The sequence below is a fragment of the Oreochromis niloticus genome, linkage group LG9 (assembly GCF_001858045.2).
Source record: "Oreochromis niloticus isolate F11D_XX linkage group LG9, O_niloticus_UMD_NMBU, whole genome shotgun sequence".
Lineage (NCBI taxonomy): Eukaryota > Metazoa > Chordata > Actinopteri > Cichliformes > Cichlidae > Oreochromis > Oreochromis niloticus.
Genome location: NC_031974.2, coordinates 12,074,842 through 12,088,462, shown reverse-complemented (window position 1 = coordinate 12,088,462; position 13,621 = coordinate 12,074,842). Strand labels below are relative to the sequence as shown.

The 13,621-nt window shown below is 42.9% G+C and overlaps 1 protein-coding gene across 6 annotated transcripts in view; it reads left to right on the top strand.

Moving 5' to 3' along the window:
* The window catches only part of arhgap21a (Rho GTPase activating protein 21a), a 101,050-nt gene that overhangs the window by 65,716 nt on the left and 21,713 nt on the right, over positions 1-13,621 (top strand). For 4 of the 6 annotated variants that reach the window (XM_005449063.4, XM_025910189.1, XM_005449062.4 and 1 more), the window contains 5 exons: positions 3,999-4,091; positions 4,934-5,012; positions 6,471-6,525; positions 9,615-9,638; positions 11,055-13,020. In XM_005449063.4, coding sequence (XP_005449120.2) covers positions 3,999-4,091; positions 4,934-5,012; positions 6,471-6,525; positions 9,615-9,638; positions 11,055-13,020 — 2,217 coding nt within the window. Of the gene's footprint in view, positions 1-3,998; positions 4,092-4,933; positions 5,013-6,470; positions 6,526-9,614; positions 9,639-10,010; positions 10,275-11,054; positions 13,021-13,621 lie in introns of those variants that run through there. The other 2 variants (XM_005449061.4, XM_005449064.4) reach the window with 2 other exon arrangements.

The following is a 13,621-nucleotide window of genomic DNA, read 5'->3' as shown; positions in this document are numbered from 1 at the left end:
AGGCATTTCTTCTAATGGCCACTTGAGGCCACGGAGTCAACTTTAAAATTCTCGTTTTTAAAGATAAAATAAACATGTTTATTGCCTGTTATAGATCTTTTGTCTATAAGTAGTATTTTTCTTTATAGCAGGTCAACCATTTCAGTTATACAGTATTTAAAGCGTGGCTGCTTTAGGATTCAGACTGATGTGATATCTCACTCAGTTATAGTTTATACTAACCACCTATCTAGGATTATAGAAACCATATTCTATAAGTTAATACGTGATAATATGGCTTCTAATCCCATCTTTTATATACAGTCTGTGGGCCACACCTCTTAAATGTTTTCAGTCCATTTGGTGCATAAAATGAAAGCAGTCTGCCTTTACAAACCTTTGTGAACCAATGGGTAATGTTGCATCAAGTATGTTAGTGAGTTTTTTTTCCCTCTTAGATATTTCACAATCAGCTGTTAGTGGTATTATTGCAATGTGGAAGTATTACGAAACCAGAGCAACTCAGCTATGAAGTGCCAGACCAGGTAAAGTTAAAGAGCGAGGTCACTGAGTGCAAAGGCATAGTGTGTAAAAAGTGCCAATGCTCTGCTGACTCAGTAACTCCTCTGGCATTACCAGCAGCACAAAACTGTAGGCCAGGAGCTTCTTGGCATGGGTGTCCATGGTAGAGCAGATCATTGGTAGGTGGTAGAGTGTAGGTGGCTCAGTACCTTTGACAATATAGTGTATATACCTATGCTGGCACCTTACAGGTTGCACATGCTTTCTTTGCCACAGTTTGCTTTAGTCATATGCCTTTTTACTGTGACATAAAAGGGTGACGCAAGCTGGTTCATAAGTGTCATTTGTCAAAGATTTTCCCGCCAAAAATCACTGCGGTTATTCAGCTGTCCATCTGTGTTTCAGATGAGCTGAAATCATTTTGAGGCAGACAGATGTATTTCATTAATCCACATAATAGTTTCTGCTCTAAGACAGTTGGGAGCATTAAATCTATCCAAAGCTTTCCATATTTAATCCCGTTCATCCAGCTGCAGCGCATGGAAACTTCCACAATCCAATTTCTGCTGCAGAGCTGGAGCCTGCTGAGGTTGGCTAATAGCGAAGGGGGAACCTGCTTAGTACACACACTGAGTGGGGGGAGGGAGGGGAGAGTATTTGTTGACATCTGTAGCTACGGCATGGGTCAGTCACGTCCTTAAATGTGCCTGTAACATCACGCCCTAATGCATCAGTGCAGCTTTCATCGCTTGTTTTGGAGTGCTGAAAAAGAGCCACAATGTCAGCATGCCAAGGTTTTGGTAATTGTTTAGTCACTGGATAATTCAATGACATCATATCAGCATGAAGAGTGAAAAGCTGCTCTTAACAGTTTTATGCTATACCTGGGTGATGAGTCATTTTACAGCCTCTGCTGCCTTCTGCTGGATCAGAAACAACCCTGCAGCTGCTGTCAGTCAAACTCTGAAGTGCATTTAATGTTGACATCAGAGTAATAAACTGACTTTTGTATAGCTTGCGTATGAAATCTGTGACATTTTAGCTTCCTGAACTAACATGGTTGAGATAATGGTATTGTCATTGTGAGGATTAAATAAACCAGAACATACAAGGGACAACATTTATCAGCAGATGTTGTTCCTTTTAGTAAATATTATCTCAGATTTAATTAGTGGGTCAAACCTCCAGTATAATGAATGTTAATTTCCTGCAGTAACACATTCAGCCACAGGAGGGAGGTAGTGGCATAAACATTAAACATGCTGGCTTGCAGGGAAAGAGGACGACTAAGGTGACACACTTGCATTACAACGGCCTCTTCTGGAAACATTTCTGTGGTTCCTCCCAGCAGGAATTCAACATTAAATGCATGCAGTCTGGATGTAGTCAAGATTTTAGGAAAAAAGGGACAGAGTGTAACAAGGTTGGATCCCAGACCAACATGTGTAAACTCAGTGAACGTTTCCTCACCTTTGAAGTTTTTCTTTAGCAACATCTGCTCCAGTCCAGCTGTTCAGAGCTCTAAAACACACCGAACGTCAGAGTAACCTCTGGCTAGTAAATGCATGACTCTGCTGTGTGAACTCAAAGCAGGGCACGGTCGTCAGCGTTCCCTGAGGGAAGAACAGTGGGGATGCTCTGATGTTGCACTTCCTCAAAGCCCGTGGGCTCTAAAAGGCAGCTGATGTTAACTGAGATTGTGGCTTAATGGGCTCGGTTAAAGACAGTTTTTATCTTCATTACACACAAGGATAGCTGCTGGCTATACCTTTTAGATAGATGCTGTCTGAATATGTTTGAAATATGATAGTATTGATCCTTAATCAGCTACGTTTTCTCCACTAGCCTGCCTCACTGTACGTCACATGCCATGCTGTACTAGCTTTCCCTCTGCCATATGAAAGTGACCTCCTTTGTGGCTTGTTTGCGTGCAGCCATGTCAGCATCCTGTGACCTCCCCTTGCTGTCCAGTGAAAGGATATAAACTGATGCACAGTGTTTGGATGTTATGATGATGACATATTTTGAGATGTGAAATAATGTATTTTTCTGTGTAGTTCTGCTCAAGAAGTCGGTTTGTGTTAAGTTTGAAAATGCAACACTGATCAGAACTGAAAATAAGGGATCTGTCAGTGTTAGCTAATGTAATAACAATTGAAACTCTTGATGACAGTGCATATGTCAATGAAAGCTTTTTCTCATTCACCAAACAGCTGACTAAGAATAAAAGTCAGATTCATTAACAAATATAATAACTGTTAGCTGTAGCACGTCAGCGTTTAGTAAGATAGTGAAAAAACATCCAAAATACAACATCTGGTTACAGCAGGCAACTTGATTATATATTAACAGCACTTATTTTATTGCATTTCGACTTTTAAAGTAAAGAAAGAGCAAAATAAATCTCTGCTGCTTTAAACTGACTGAAAACCCAGGTGTTTCCTTTGGAGAAGAGGAAAAATGAAAATGGCTGAACATTTTTTCCAAATATTTAGTTCTGATGGAAGTGATTTTTATCACTACTGAACCTTCCAACTTTGTTCATCAGATTCTTTTTATATTTTTGTAAGCTGTTTTTCCTGAGTAAAGTTACCTTTACTAAATAGGTATTCTCACAAATAACAGGAGAATGCACAGACTGTCCTTTGCCCTAACTATACTCAGTATGAACATATTGGGGTATACATCTTAAACTTTTGGATTTTCAGTCCCATAGCAGCGAGCACCCAGCCATGGAGTCTGCCTTTACAAACATTCATGAAAGAATGGGTTTCTCCAAAGAGCTCATTGAATTTGAGCGTGGTGCTGTAACAGGATGCCACCATTGCAACAAGTCAGTTCTTGAAATGTATTCTCTGCTAGCTTTTCATTCATCAACTGTAAGTGGTATTATTGCAAAGGGGAAGTGTTTAGGAACCACAGCAACTCAGCCATGAAGTGGCAGACCGCATAAAGTTGCAGAGCGGGAATCGCAGAGTGTTAAAAGTGTGTAAAAGCTGCTAAATGAATAACTGTAGCGCTCCAAACCTCCTCTGGCATTGACATCAGCACAAAAACGGTTCAGCAGAACCTTTGTAGTATCAGCTTCCCAAGCTTAGCAGCTCCCAGCACAGGTGGCCCAGTACATTTATCCATAAAATGTATGTGTACCAGTCATACTCACGTGCACAATCACCTTCTAAAAATAACTCTTTGAGACAGGAAAAAAACTCTGCAAATCATCATCTATAAACAGTCTAAAATTTATAGACACTCCCTTTTCTCTACTTTCCTTGGACTTCGTGTTTTTGCTACAAACTGTCTGCATTTACATCATTTCAGGGCTTCAAAGGGGAAATATGCAATAATCAGCAACATGAGCAGAATATTGAAGCTGTTAAATTCTCCCTATGCAATTTGGCCTAGTTATGACTCCACTGCTGCTGCTTTTCCTAACTGTGTGACCAATCGCCATTCTGCATGTGTGCTCACTCTCTCTCTCACTCTCTGGTTGCCAGGGAGACAGAGGAATCGTCTGGAGCCAATGGACACGATTTTCGTCAAGCAAGTGAAGGAGGGCGGTCCCGCCCACGGAGCTGGACTCTGTACAGGTACACACAAACACACACACACAGTCACATTAACACACACACACACACACAGTGTAATAACCGGCAGATCTGATTAACTCTGCCTGTCTCATATCTGACCTCAAAGTGCCTTTTTATGCCAAGATTTCTTCATGTCTGTACTGTAGGTAACTCACTTCCTTGTAAACTGCCAGGCAAAACAGATATGAGGTTACAAAATAACAGATGGCTCCTTCGTGGGGGGTTGAGCAAAGTGTAATATGCACGCTGTTATTCTGACCTCTCCTTAAATTTGTCTTTGTACATCTCCCACTTTTTTTCTTGTCTTATCAAAACAGGAATCGGTTCTAATTTTAATCAGCGAACATAAAAACACCCCTTTTTGGTGAAAGCATGGATCAGCTCCTGCTCTTTACAGTTTTCCCTGGAATTTAGGTGATGGCTGACTGCTGCCAGAATTACTGCCAGGTTAGCACTTTGTTTTACAGGAAATGTAAAGCGGTCCAGACAAGCCCTCTAAAGCTGCCTGCCTTTATCTGTTCGCTCTCCTCCTGGGACAAGCGAGTGGTATTTTCCCACAATTATTTAGTTTCTCTCCTAAACTCACCTCCCCTCTCTTCCTGTATGATGGCCATCTTCAGAAAACTTGGAGATAGGTCCTAACATGGGGTCTTTACATACATAAACATGCGTTGGTATTACGATTCTCCTTTTGATCTGAACACAAATGTGTGTTTGTGCTGGAAGGAGTCACTCCGTCGTGGTTTCTTTGGTCAATAATCACGTTGACTGTGATTTCAGATCATTTTTCAGAGCACAAATACGTGCTGCTCTTTCATTTATTCTTTTTCTTTTCTGCCCAGGGGATCGGATAGTGAAGGTGAATGGAGAGAGCATCATTGGGAAGACATACTCTCAAGTCATAGCCTTGATCCAGAACAGGTAGGATCGCACGTTTCATTTTATGATTCATTTTAAGGGGGAAAAAAAAGCCTGAATGACTCAGAAGATCTAATCCTTTCATAAATGTTTGTGGCTTATTGATGGGAAAGGAGTTAGTGATGTTGGGAAACATGTTCATTTTTAGGAGAGAGTTTCCTTATCAGAGAAAGCCCACATGCTTTCACAGCCATGTGTTACATTTAGCTGTGAAAAGATGTACAGAGACGTGACAAAAGAATACAAGCATATCAGCTGATTCAGACCAAAGTAAATGCACTACAGGTGGGAAAATGCCAGTTTCTGTTACTCTGTGGCAACACCATTATGATTTTGGAGAGGGCTGCCTCATCCAGAATTCGTGGCCCTGCATTTGTATTTGCTTGCATGACTTTTTGGTTGCGCTTAGAGAGAGAAAGACTGTAATAATGTAACCAATGCAGATGCTTTGGAGATACACTTGCATGCAGTCCTCCCAAGAATGGTGAATGTTTGAAACGGAGCAGGAAAGAGAATGATAGCAGGCTTCACCACGGAGAGGAAGAAATGTGGAAAAAACAATCTAAATAGCAGCACATGTTGTTTTTAACATTCAGTTTGTCATTCTTAATAGACCAATCCCAGTGCCCAGCTTAACAGCCTCACACACTTTGAGACACTTTCCAGCTAAGCCCGTGAGTGCTTCCTGGCAGACGTCTTGATGTTTATGCACACTTTCTGTTAGTCAAAGGGACTTTCAGCGCGATGCTTTGAAAAAACAAAGGACAATGTTGTACAAACAAGCACGGGAGGTGAATCAGAAAAAAGAAGAACAGGAATGTGAAACATAAGGCCCGTGGCCCAGAAAAGACTCCAGTCCAGACATTTTCTTTGAATGAACATAAACTTAAGATCAAAGTGGGGTGTATGTGGCTCATAAAGTGAAATGAGTTTAACATCCCACCTTCAGAAATAACAACACAAATAAGAGTAGCCCTCATATTTTTGACTCTTCCTTCTGGTGACAGTGCACAGCTACAGCAGACCTGAGTCATGCAGACATGACGAGACCTTAATCTGATGAGTACAAAATCTCCCAGAGATGTTCAGTTGGGTTGAGATTTCAGAAATATGAAGAGCATCAAATCAAAGAACTGCTTTTTTTCACTGATAACATTTGTTTTGCAACTTTAGTCATTCAGCCCTTTACTGTATGTCTTGTTGGTGTGGCCTGGCCCAGGTTCTCATTCTGGAAGATACCAATCACATTACAATCCAAAGTATGCCATTGAAATGCCCCCAATAGCATAAGAGAGACACCCAACCCTGTCACTGCAGTGGTTAAGAGTCTAGTTTTTTTTTTTTCCTTTAATATGTCACCTGGCTTTTTCTTACGAGAAATGTTCACATGTCCTGAATTTGAGCTCTTATAACTGTTCCTCTCTCTGTCTTTCTCTCTCTCTTATGTTTATCATCCATCAGTGATGCCTTGCTGGAACTCTGTGTGATGCCAAAGGATGAGGACATTTTGCAGCTGGTAAGCATTTGTTTATCTGTAAATACCACAAGTGCACAACATCTAAAGAGATAATCCTCAGTTGTAAAACTGGAGAGCAGCTTTTAAGACTTTAGGATTAGGTTATGAATGGCTATAATTAATTTTCACTTATGTTGACATTAAAATGTCTGTCTCTTCATTCCATCCATCGCGCAGTACGTGTGCGGGCATACTAAAACTTAACCTGTTAATCTTATGAAATTACATTAAATAATCACCTTTGTTCTGCTGAAGAAAAATGCTCTGGATGTGTCAAATAAACCAGACATTTCAACTTTATTTTCAAAAGAGATACTGTACAGTATTTTACTTTGTTCGCTGTCACTGTTTTGCTTGTGATTGTGTCAAACAGTCGGCTATATACAGTAACGTATGGTCAGCTAACCTGTGTAGCAATATACAAAAGCATTACCTTGGTTGCACCTGGTTTCCCGGCTCAATGAACAAATATGACTCAGTAAGGAATTTTTTTTATCCAACAATAGTCACATTCATCATCCCTTTCAAAATGCTGGCTACAGACAAGATCATTCTTGAAGTTTGCTTTTAGATTCATTTTCTGTGGCTCTCCACTGTGCAGCTGGAGCCAGTGAAAACTTTACTTGTCAGATTTTTCTTGCAGCAGTTCCACAGATGCTTGCCATGTAGCCAAACAGTTGCTTTAGATTGTCAGTTTGGTGTCCAGACTCCAAAGCAGACAACTTGTGTTACTAGCTGCAAATTATGCTGTTTTGCCTAACCCTCTGAGGTCTGTAACTCTAAAGTGGGATCTAAGCTTCTGTGTTAAATCTATGCCGGAGGTACACTGTGACCACAAACCCTTCTGAAACCCGACACCGTGACTCTTAGAAACTAACTGCGTCGCATCAGTGCAGCCTGTAAAGACTGTGATTGGCCTGTTCAGTACCATCATCGTTTCATCTTCATTTTTCACGTTGACTGGAATACAATGGATCCATTCAAATAGAGAAACCCCAAACCAACTAGTGTGTTGGTGGCACAATGCTGGCAACAGCATTGGCTACTTTCATAGGTTACTTGGTGGGCCCTACATGGATTCAGCATAGATGTAAATCATGCATAACCCAGGCAAACAGAATACACAAGTTTTGTTTTCATTAAAATATTCTGCTAGTCTTTGCAATCAATGACCAACTAAAATAATCATTCTAACTTACACGCATCAAAAACTATTCACATTTTTATCTAAAAGAGTCTGTTTTACCTTTCTCCAAATGAAAGGGTTAGGGTTGTGTTAGGGTTACCAAGTATGATGACCACAGATGTCATATGGCGCCTCAGAACAGTATTAATGACAATTACACCATAATTCAGGTTTTAATCGTTTTATTTACGTCTTTAAATAAAACAAATATTTACATAAATTTGAGCATCAGGAGAAAACGTCTTATGATGAGAAAAATGTGTCGTTAACGTCTGATTATGGCTAGCTAGTCAAGACTCAACAGTTGCAGGGATTTATAGGCTGCAGTTTGTAGTCACATGATTAATCCACCGTGGAAGAACTCTAGTAATCATTCCAGTGCTGAGTCAATGTTTAACCACCCACTCTATGCAATGTTTCTTAAGGATTGTTCTTATACTTAAAGCTTGTATTGATTGTCCCGTGTGGGTGGGCCAGTTTTCAAAAAGCTGGGAGTAAAACCAGCAAATAGGAACGCCGCCTAGCCGGGTTTCATGCCGCAGTTCCGCAAATTTATACCGATCAGCCTACGGACCTCAGTGACGCAAACAACCAGCATACGGCATCAGTCAGGGTCCAGAGCACCTCAGACGATAACAGCGCAAAGCCGTGTCAAACCAGTCGCCACACGTTTCTCACCTCTGTTTGGGGAAAATCACTGTTGAAGTAGAGAGCTGAGTCAGATCCCACTGTGTTGCTAAATTCCTCACATAGCTTGTTAGTTTGGCCTCAGCTCACCAAAAAGCCACAGAAAGCTGCTTTTGGCCTTTTGGAATGAATCAGAGCACTCACAAGGGATTCAAAGGAAGCAATTAGCTGTTTCTCCTCATGGAGGAAAACAACAATCAGAGTTAATTTCACCGTTTTAATGTACAGTTCGTAACAATCTGACCTATTTAAAATCCAGAATGAGCCCCAACATAAAAGTGAAATGTGAGTAAACAAGCTAATAGTTCTCATTCCATATTTAATATTTGATCTTGTGCATTAGATTCTATCCCATAAAAAGGATAAAGAATATCTGTATGGAAATATATGAAATTTCTGGTATTCATGCGGCGCTCATATTGACAAGATTGAGAAGACTCGATCTAATATTGTTTCCATAAGATAAAAGGAAGCTTGAAGCGGCATATGCAACAACACAAGTATCAGTAAATATGTATGTGTCTCTTTTTAAATGTCTGTTTTGGAAGATACTGAGTCCTAACCGGAGGGAGTGCAGCTGCAGTCAGCTGACTCCCCTCAGTGCTCTGTTTACAAGGCGGAAGCTGGTGCAGATCAGGCAAGCAAGGGTGCTCACCCAAAAGAGCAAAAAAAAAAAATAATCTGACAGTGCAGCATCTGACAGATCAGAGGGAAGACGAGGAAAGAGGCAAGTGTGGAGAGAGTGTAACACACAAGGGCGACGAAATGCTCCAGGAGCCGGCGAGGAAGGGGAAGGGAGGGGCGGTACCACAGTGAGCAGGTGAGAGTGACAGAGCAAAGGGAAGAAATGCAGAGTATGTAGAAGGAGAAAAAGCCAGCAGAATATATTTGCCAGTGTGTTCTGACAGCGACTGTGCTGTGTGGTGGAGGCGGAGGAAGGTGAGGGCACGAAATAATGGGGACAAACAACGAGACTCAGGAAGGTATTCAGGTCTAAGACGAACACCAAATGGGCAACTGCGCTCCTTTCCATTCTTATTTTTCCACTTTGACTGACTGTGATGCCTCTGTTCACACTTCCTACAGCAAGATGTATTTTTAGCTTTTGCCGAAGTCTATCGTTGGTACCTCTTTACCTCTTTATTCTTACCTGTTTACTTCTCTTTATTTCCTTTTTTCTCTCTCTGCTTCCATTTATCTAACCTGTGGACTGCAGTTTTCCAGGGATATCACTGCTCTGGTAAGAAGGGAAATCATACTAATCTTCTCATCTTCCACTTTCCTTCATCCCTTATGACAGATCTCCCCTTGTCTTAAGATTGTGTTTGCAGTGGTAGGACAGGTAGAACAGGGTGTTTTTCCCCTTATCCTGAAGAGTAGGTTAAGGGAAAGAAAGGAAAGATGTGTTTAAAGGATAAACAAATGCCCTGCTTCTGAATTTCCCTCTGTGCTTTCCATGGTGAGGAAATAGAGTTCTCTTGGATTGAACGTAGTTTCAGAGGGAGGCACCCGGCAGCTGAGGTAGTGCTGTTACTGTTAATGCAGCTGTAATCTGACACCTCAGGTAGAGTGCAATCGATTAAAGTCCAACGCCACAACTCTCTCCCTTTCATTTTCTCAAGAACGTCTGTGCTGAAAGGATGTGGAAATACAGTCTGTTCAGTATGCAGCCAGGAGTTTTTTTCTGACGCCATCTGTGGCAAAACACAAAGTGTTTTTCTTTCACTTTTTATCACGGAAAGTACCTTGGTGGCTTCAGTGACTGTAGAATTGTGAAGCCATGCTGACAGAAGTAACGTTAGCTGCCAACAGCAGACAGAGGAGACCCCCGTTCACCCTCTCCTCATGCCTCAGGGCACACTCTTCGGTACCAAAGGTGGGTAAGCCCCTGCCAGATTAATTCTCACTCTGACTCTGAGGGTTTATTCTGGATTTTCCAGCTTTCTTTCTCTACTTATTGCCCTCTCTGGCAGCCTCCTTTTCCCACTTGTGTTTCTTTTTTACAGAGGAGTTTAGGCTGCAACATTTGTTTGCCGTCTCCTAGAAAAAGAATTGAGAAACTCTGAGCAGAGCTGTGTTTGATTTGAAGAAATGGCATGCTATTCATTTATTGGTATAGACGGGATCAATCCAGTTGTCCCATCTGTCACGTCCAGTTTGCTGTGGGTATGCAGCAGCAGTGTTTGACTTTCTGATAATCTTGTCAACTCATACAAAGACTCCTGTCAATAAATGACACTTGTGGATTACGAGTCCTCCAGTTTTGTAACTTGAGCTACAATGTTTTTGTACTGCAGATGTGGTATTTCTATAGGAACATGCTATTGTGGCTGAAATGGCAGTGAAGGTGTAATATGAGATGTGGTTGTAAATGCATCTTTAGCAATACTGCTTGAGAAATGAGATGACAGGGCAAAAATAGATATCCCACTCTTTGTATTCTTGGATATTTTTGGAAATGCGTCTGCACCAGTTATATTTGTGTTAAGTGTTGTTGTGTCAACTCTACAGCACTTCCCACTCCATGCTTGTCTTTTAGGAAAGTTTAATATATCTGTTCTCTGGTTAGGTTGATCTCTGTGGATGTGATGGGATTGGTTTAGCTCTTAAACCTCTGTGCAACCAAAGTGATACAATTTCTTATAATCTCTTGCAGGCGTATTCCCAGGATGCATACCTCAAAGGAAATGAGGCATACAGCGGAAATGCCCAGAATATCCCTGAGCCCCCTCCCATATGTTACCCACGGATAGAAGTCAAGGCTGCGGGCATGGCTCAGTCATCAGAGCCTGTCACTGTCACTGAGACTCCCAGAGGGCCAGTTCAAGGACCAGGGAGGCGAGGGGGCGCCACAGAGAAGAGCTATCGGGTGGAAATCCCTGTTCCTCCTCCTCCCCAGCAGACGTCAAAGTCTCAGACAGCGGTGTGTGTCTGTAATGACAATGTGAGGACAGTGCCCCCTGATCAGATTGAGAGGGGGTCTCGGGTGGCTCGGGCTGGACCCAGCCACAGGACTGAGGAAAACCGGTATGGTCCTACAACAGATTCTGGCTCAGCCCGACCAAGACCCCTTATTCCCTCAGTCCCTGGGAGCGCTCAGTTACAGTACCCTTCCTCACACACCACAGAAATGCCAGTCTACTCCCCTTCCTCAACTTCTAGACCTGGAATCTATCCTGACACTTTATCTCCACCTGGACGGGCCTCACAGGACACGTTCTCCACTGCCATCTCACCCAGCGCCAACCACTACTCACCCTCTCCCACAGCTCCCTCCACCTCCCCTCACCAGAACATTGACTGGAAAAACTACACCACCTATAAGGACTATATTGATGCCAAAAGACTGCACAGTTATGGCTGCCGCACCATCCAGGAACGCTTGGACACCTTGCGTGCAGCTTCCAGTTCTAGTTCTGTCTACACCCAGCAACGAACAACATCTCCTCCCGTTGCCAGTCAGAGAGGGGCACTGGAATCCCAGGTTAGACGCAGGAGTGCATCCAATGACCGTGGGGTGGATACAGGTAGTCAAGGCGCTGCAGTGACAGCTCCTTTACGCAGCGCCTCCCAGGAGAGGCTAGGAGGCAGGGCAGAGAGGACGATAACAACTAGGAATTGGCCTCGTAGCGCTTCACAGGATGCTCTGCCTTTCTCAACCCCAACGGGAGTCACCAAACCTCGTGCTCGGTCTTGTGATTACCTGGGTCAGCATCCTGGAGAGCTAGGTGGGCTTCTCTCTGGAGACAGGTTGGGGGTGGAGGATAGGCTTCAGCTGGGTCAGGGAGAGGAAGCCAGGGCTAGCAGGCAGGGATCTGGCTTGAGGGCTTTACCTCATCTAAACAGGAGTCTCACTGGACAAGAGGAAGAAGGGCAGGGATTTTCCAACTCGCCTCTAGCAGCTCCTGTGTTTACTAAAGGTACAACAGATTCTGCACTACCATCGAGGACAGATGGCATCGTAATGAGGCCGTCACGTCTGCCTGTCAAAAATGCCATCTCAGATGCCTCACCTGCCTTACCTTCCTCTAAACCCATGGACCCTCTAAAAGACCAAAGAGCTAACATCATGGGCAACCATATGGGCTACTCCTCCCCTCTGCACCTGCAGCTCAGGTCCAGGGCTGACAGTCTGAAAATAGAGAGCAGGTCAGAGGCGGGGCTAGCAGCCAGATCCTCCTCTTGCTCTGGTCCTTCATCTAAACTGCCCATGCAGAGACAACTACAAAGTGCTGACAGTTCTTCTACCAGTAATGGAGCTGTCACCCAAAAGCCAAAGGTCAAAGAAACCTCTAGTTCCACTAATTCTCTTGTGTGGACTAACGGCAGTCTTGCAGAGGGTGTTGAAGGACCTGATGCTACCGTTGTGGTCCTTAGAAGGGACAAAATATCTGGAACTGCTCATGTTCGCCCTCCGTCCTATGTAATAGCTGTTAACGACAACCAGAGAGGAGTGACTCATAAGTCACCACCCTTGGTGAAGGCAGGCTCTGCAGATGCAGCAATGTGCTGGACGTCTAGTGACAGCTACAGGGAGATGCATCTAAGAAGGCTGGGAGACACACGGCAAAAGTCCGGTTCCAGCAACTTGGATGACTCTCTGGATTCAATCCCCTTCATAGGTAAGACATCCTTATCTTTATATGTTCTTTCTATAGCAAGAACAGTCTGTTTTGTCAAAGTACTGCTGGAATTCATTTCAAGCCTCAACTATCAGAAAGCTGGTATCAAATCATCAGGTACAATCTTCCTTTCATGTCTACTTATTAGGTAAACCTGTATTTCCTGATCCAGAACTTGGAAGCAGAAAATTCAGACTGCAGTTAATTTGAGGACAGTTGTTGGCACCTGTTGGCACTAAGCATAGAGTTTAGCATAATATTAGTATAGGCAGTCCAGACAGATCAGATGATCTCAGTGTGAGTTCACATCAGCTAATGGTTTGGTTAATTTCACATAACGTGAGCTATATAAGCTGCTTTACCGCTGCTGTGCATCTGCAAGCCGCTTTGCTGCCCACCTCCTCAATTTATGCTGTGTCTAACTTAAATAATGTCTGTGGTCATTGATGCCTGCTCCTTCTTATACCATGACCTTGCTGCTACTCTCCCGTCTTAGGTTTTCAACATATGAATGTATCATGGAAAGATGGAAAGGTGAAAGACTAGAGCCACCAAATATAAATAACTGGGGATGCGAAGAACTGTCTTATTTTGACTTAAG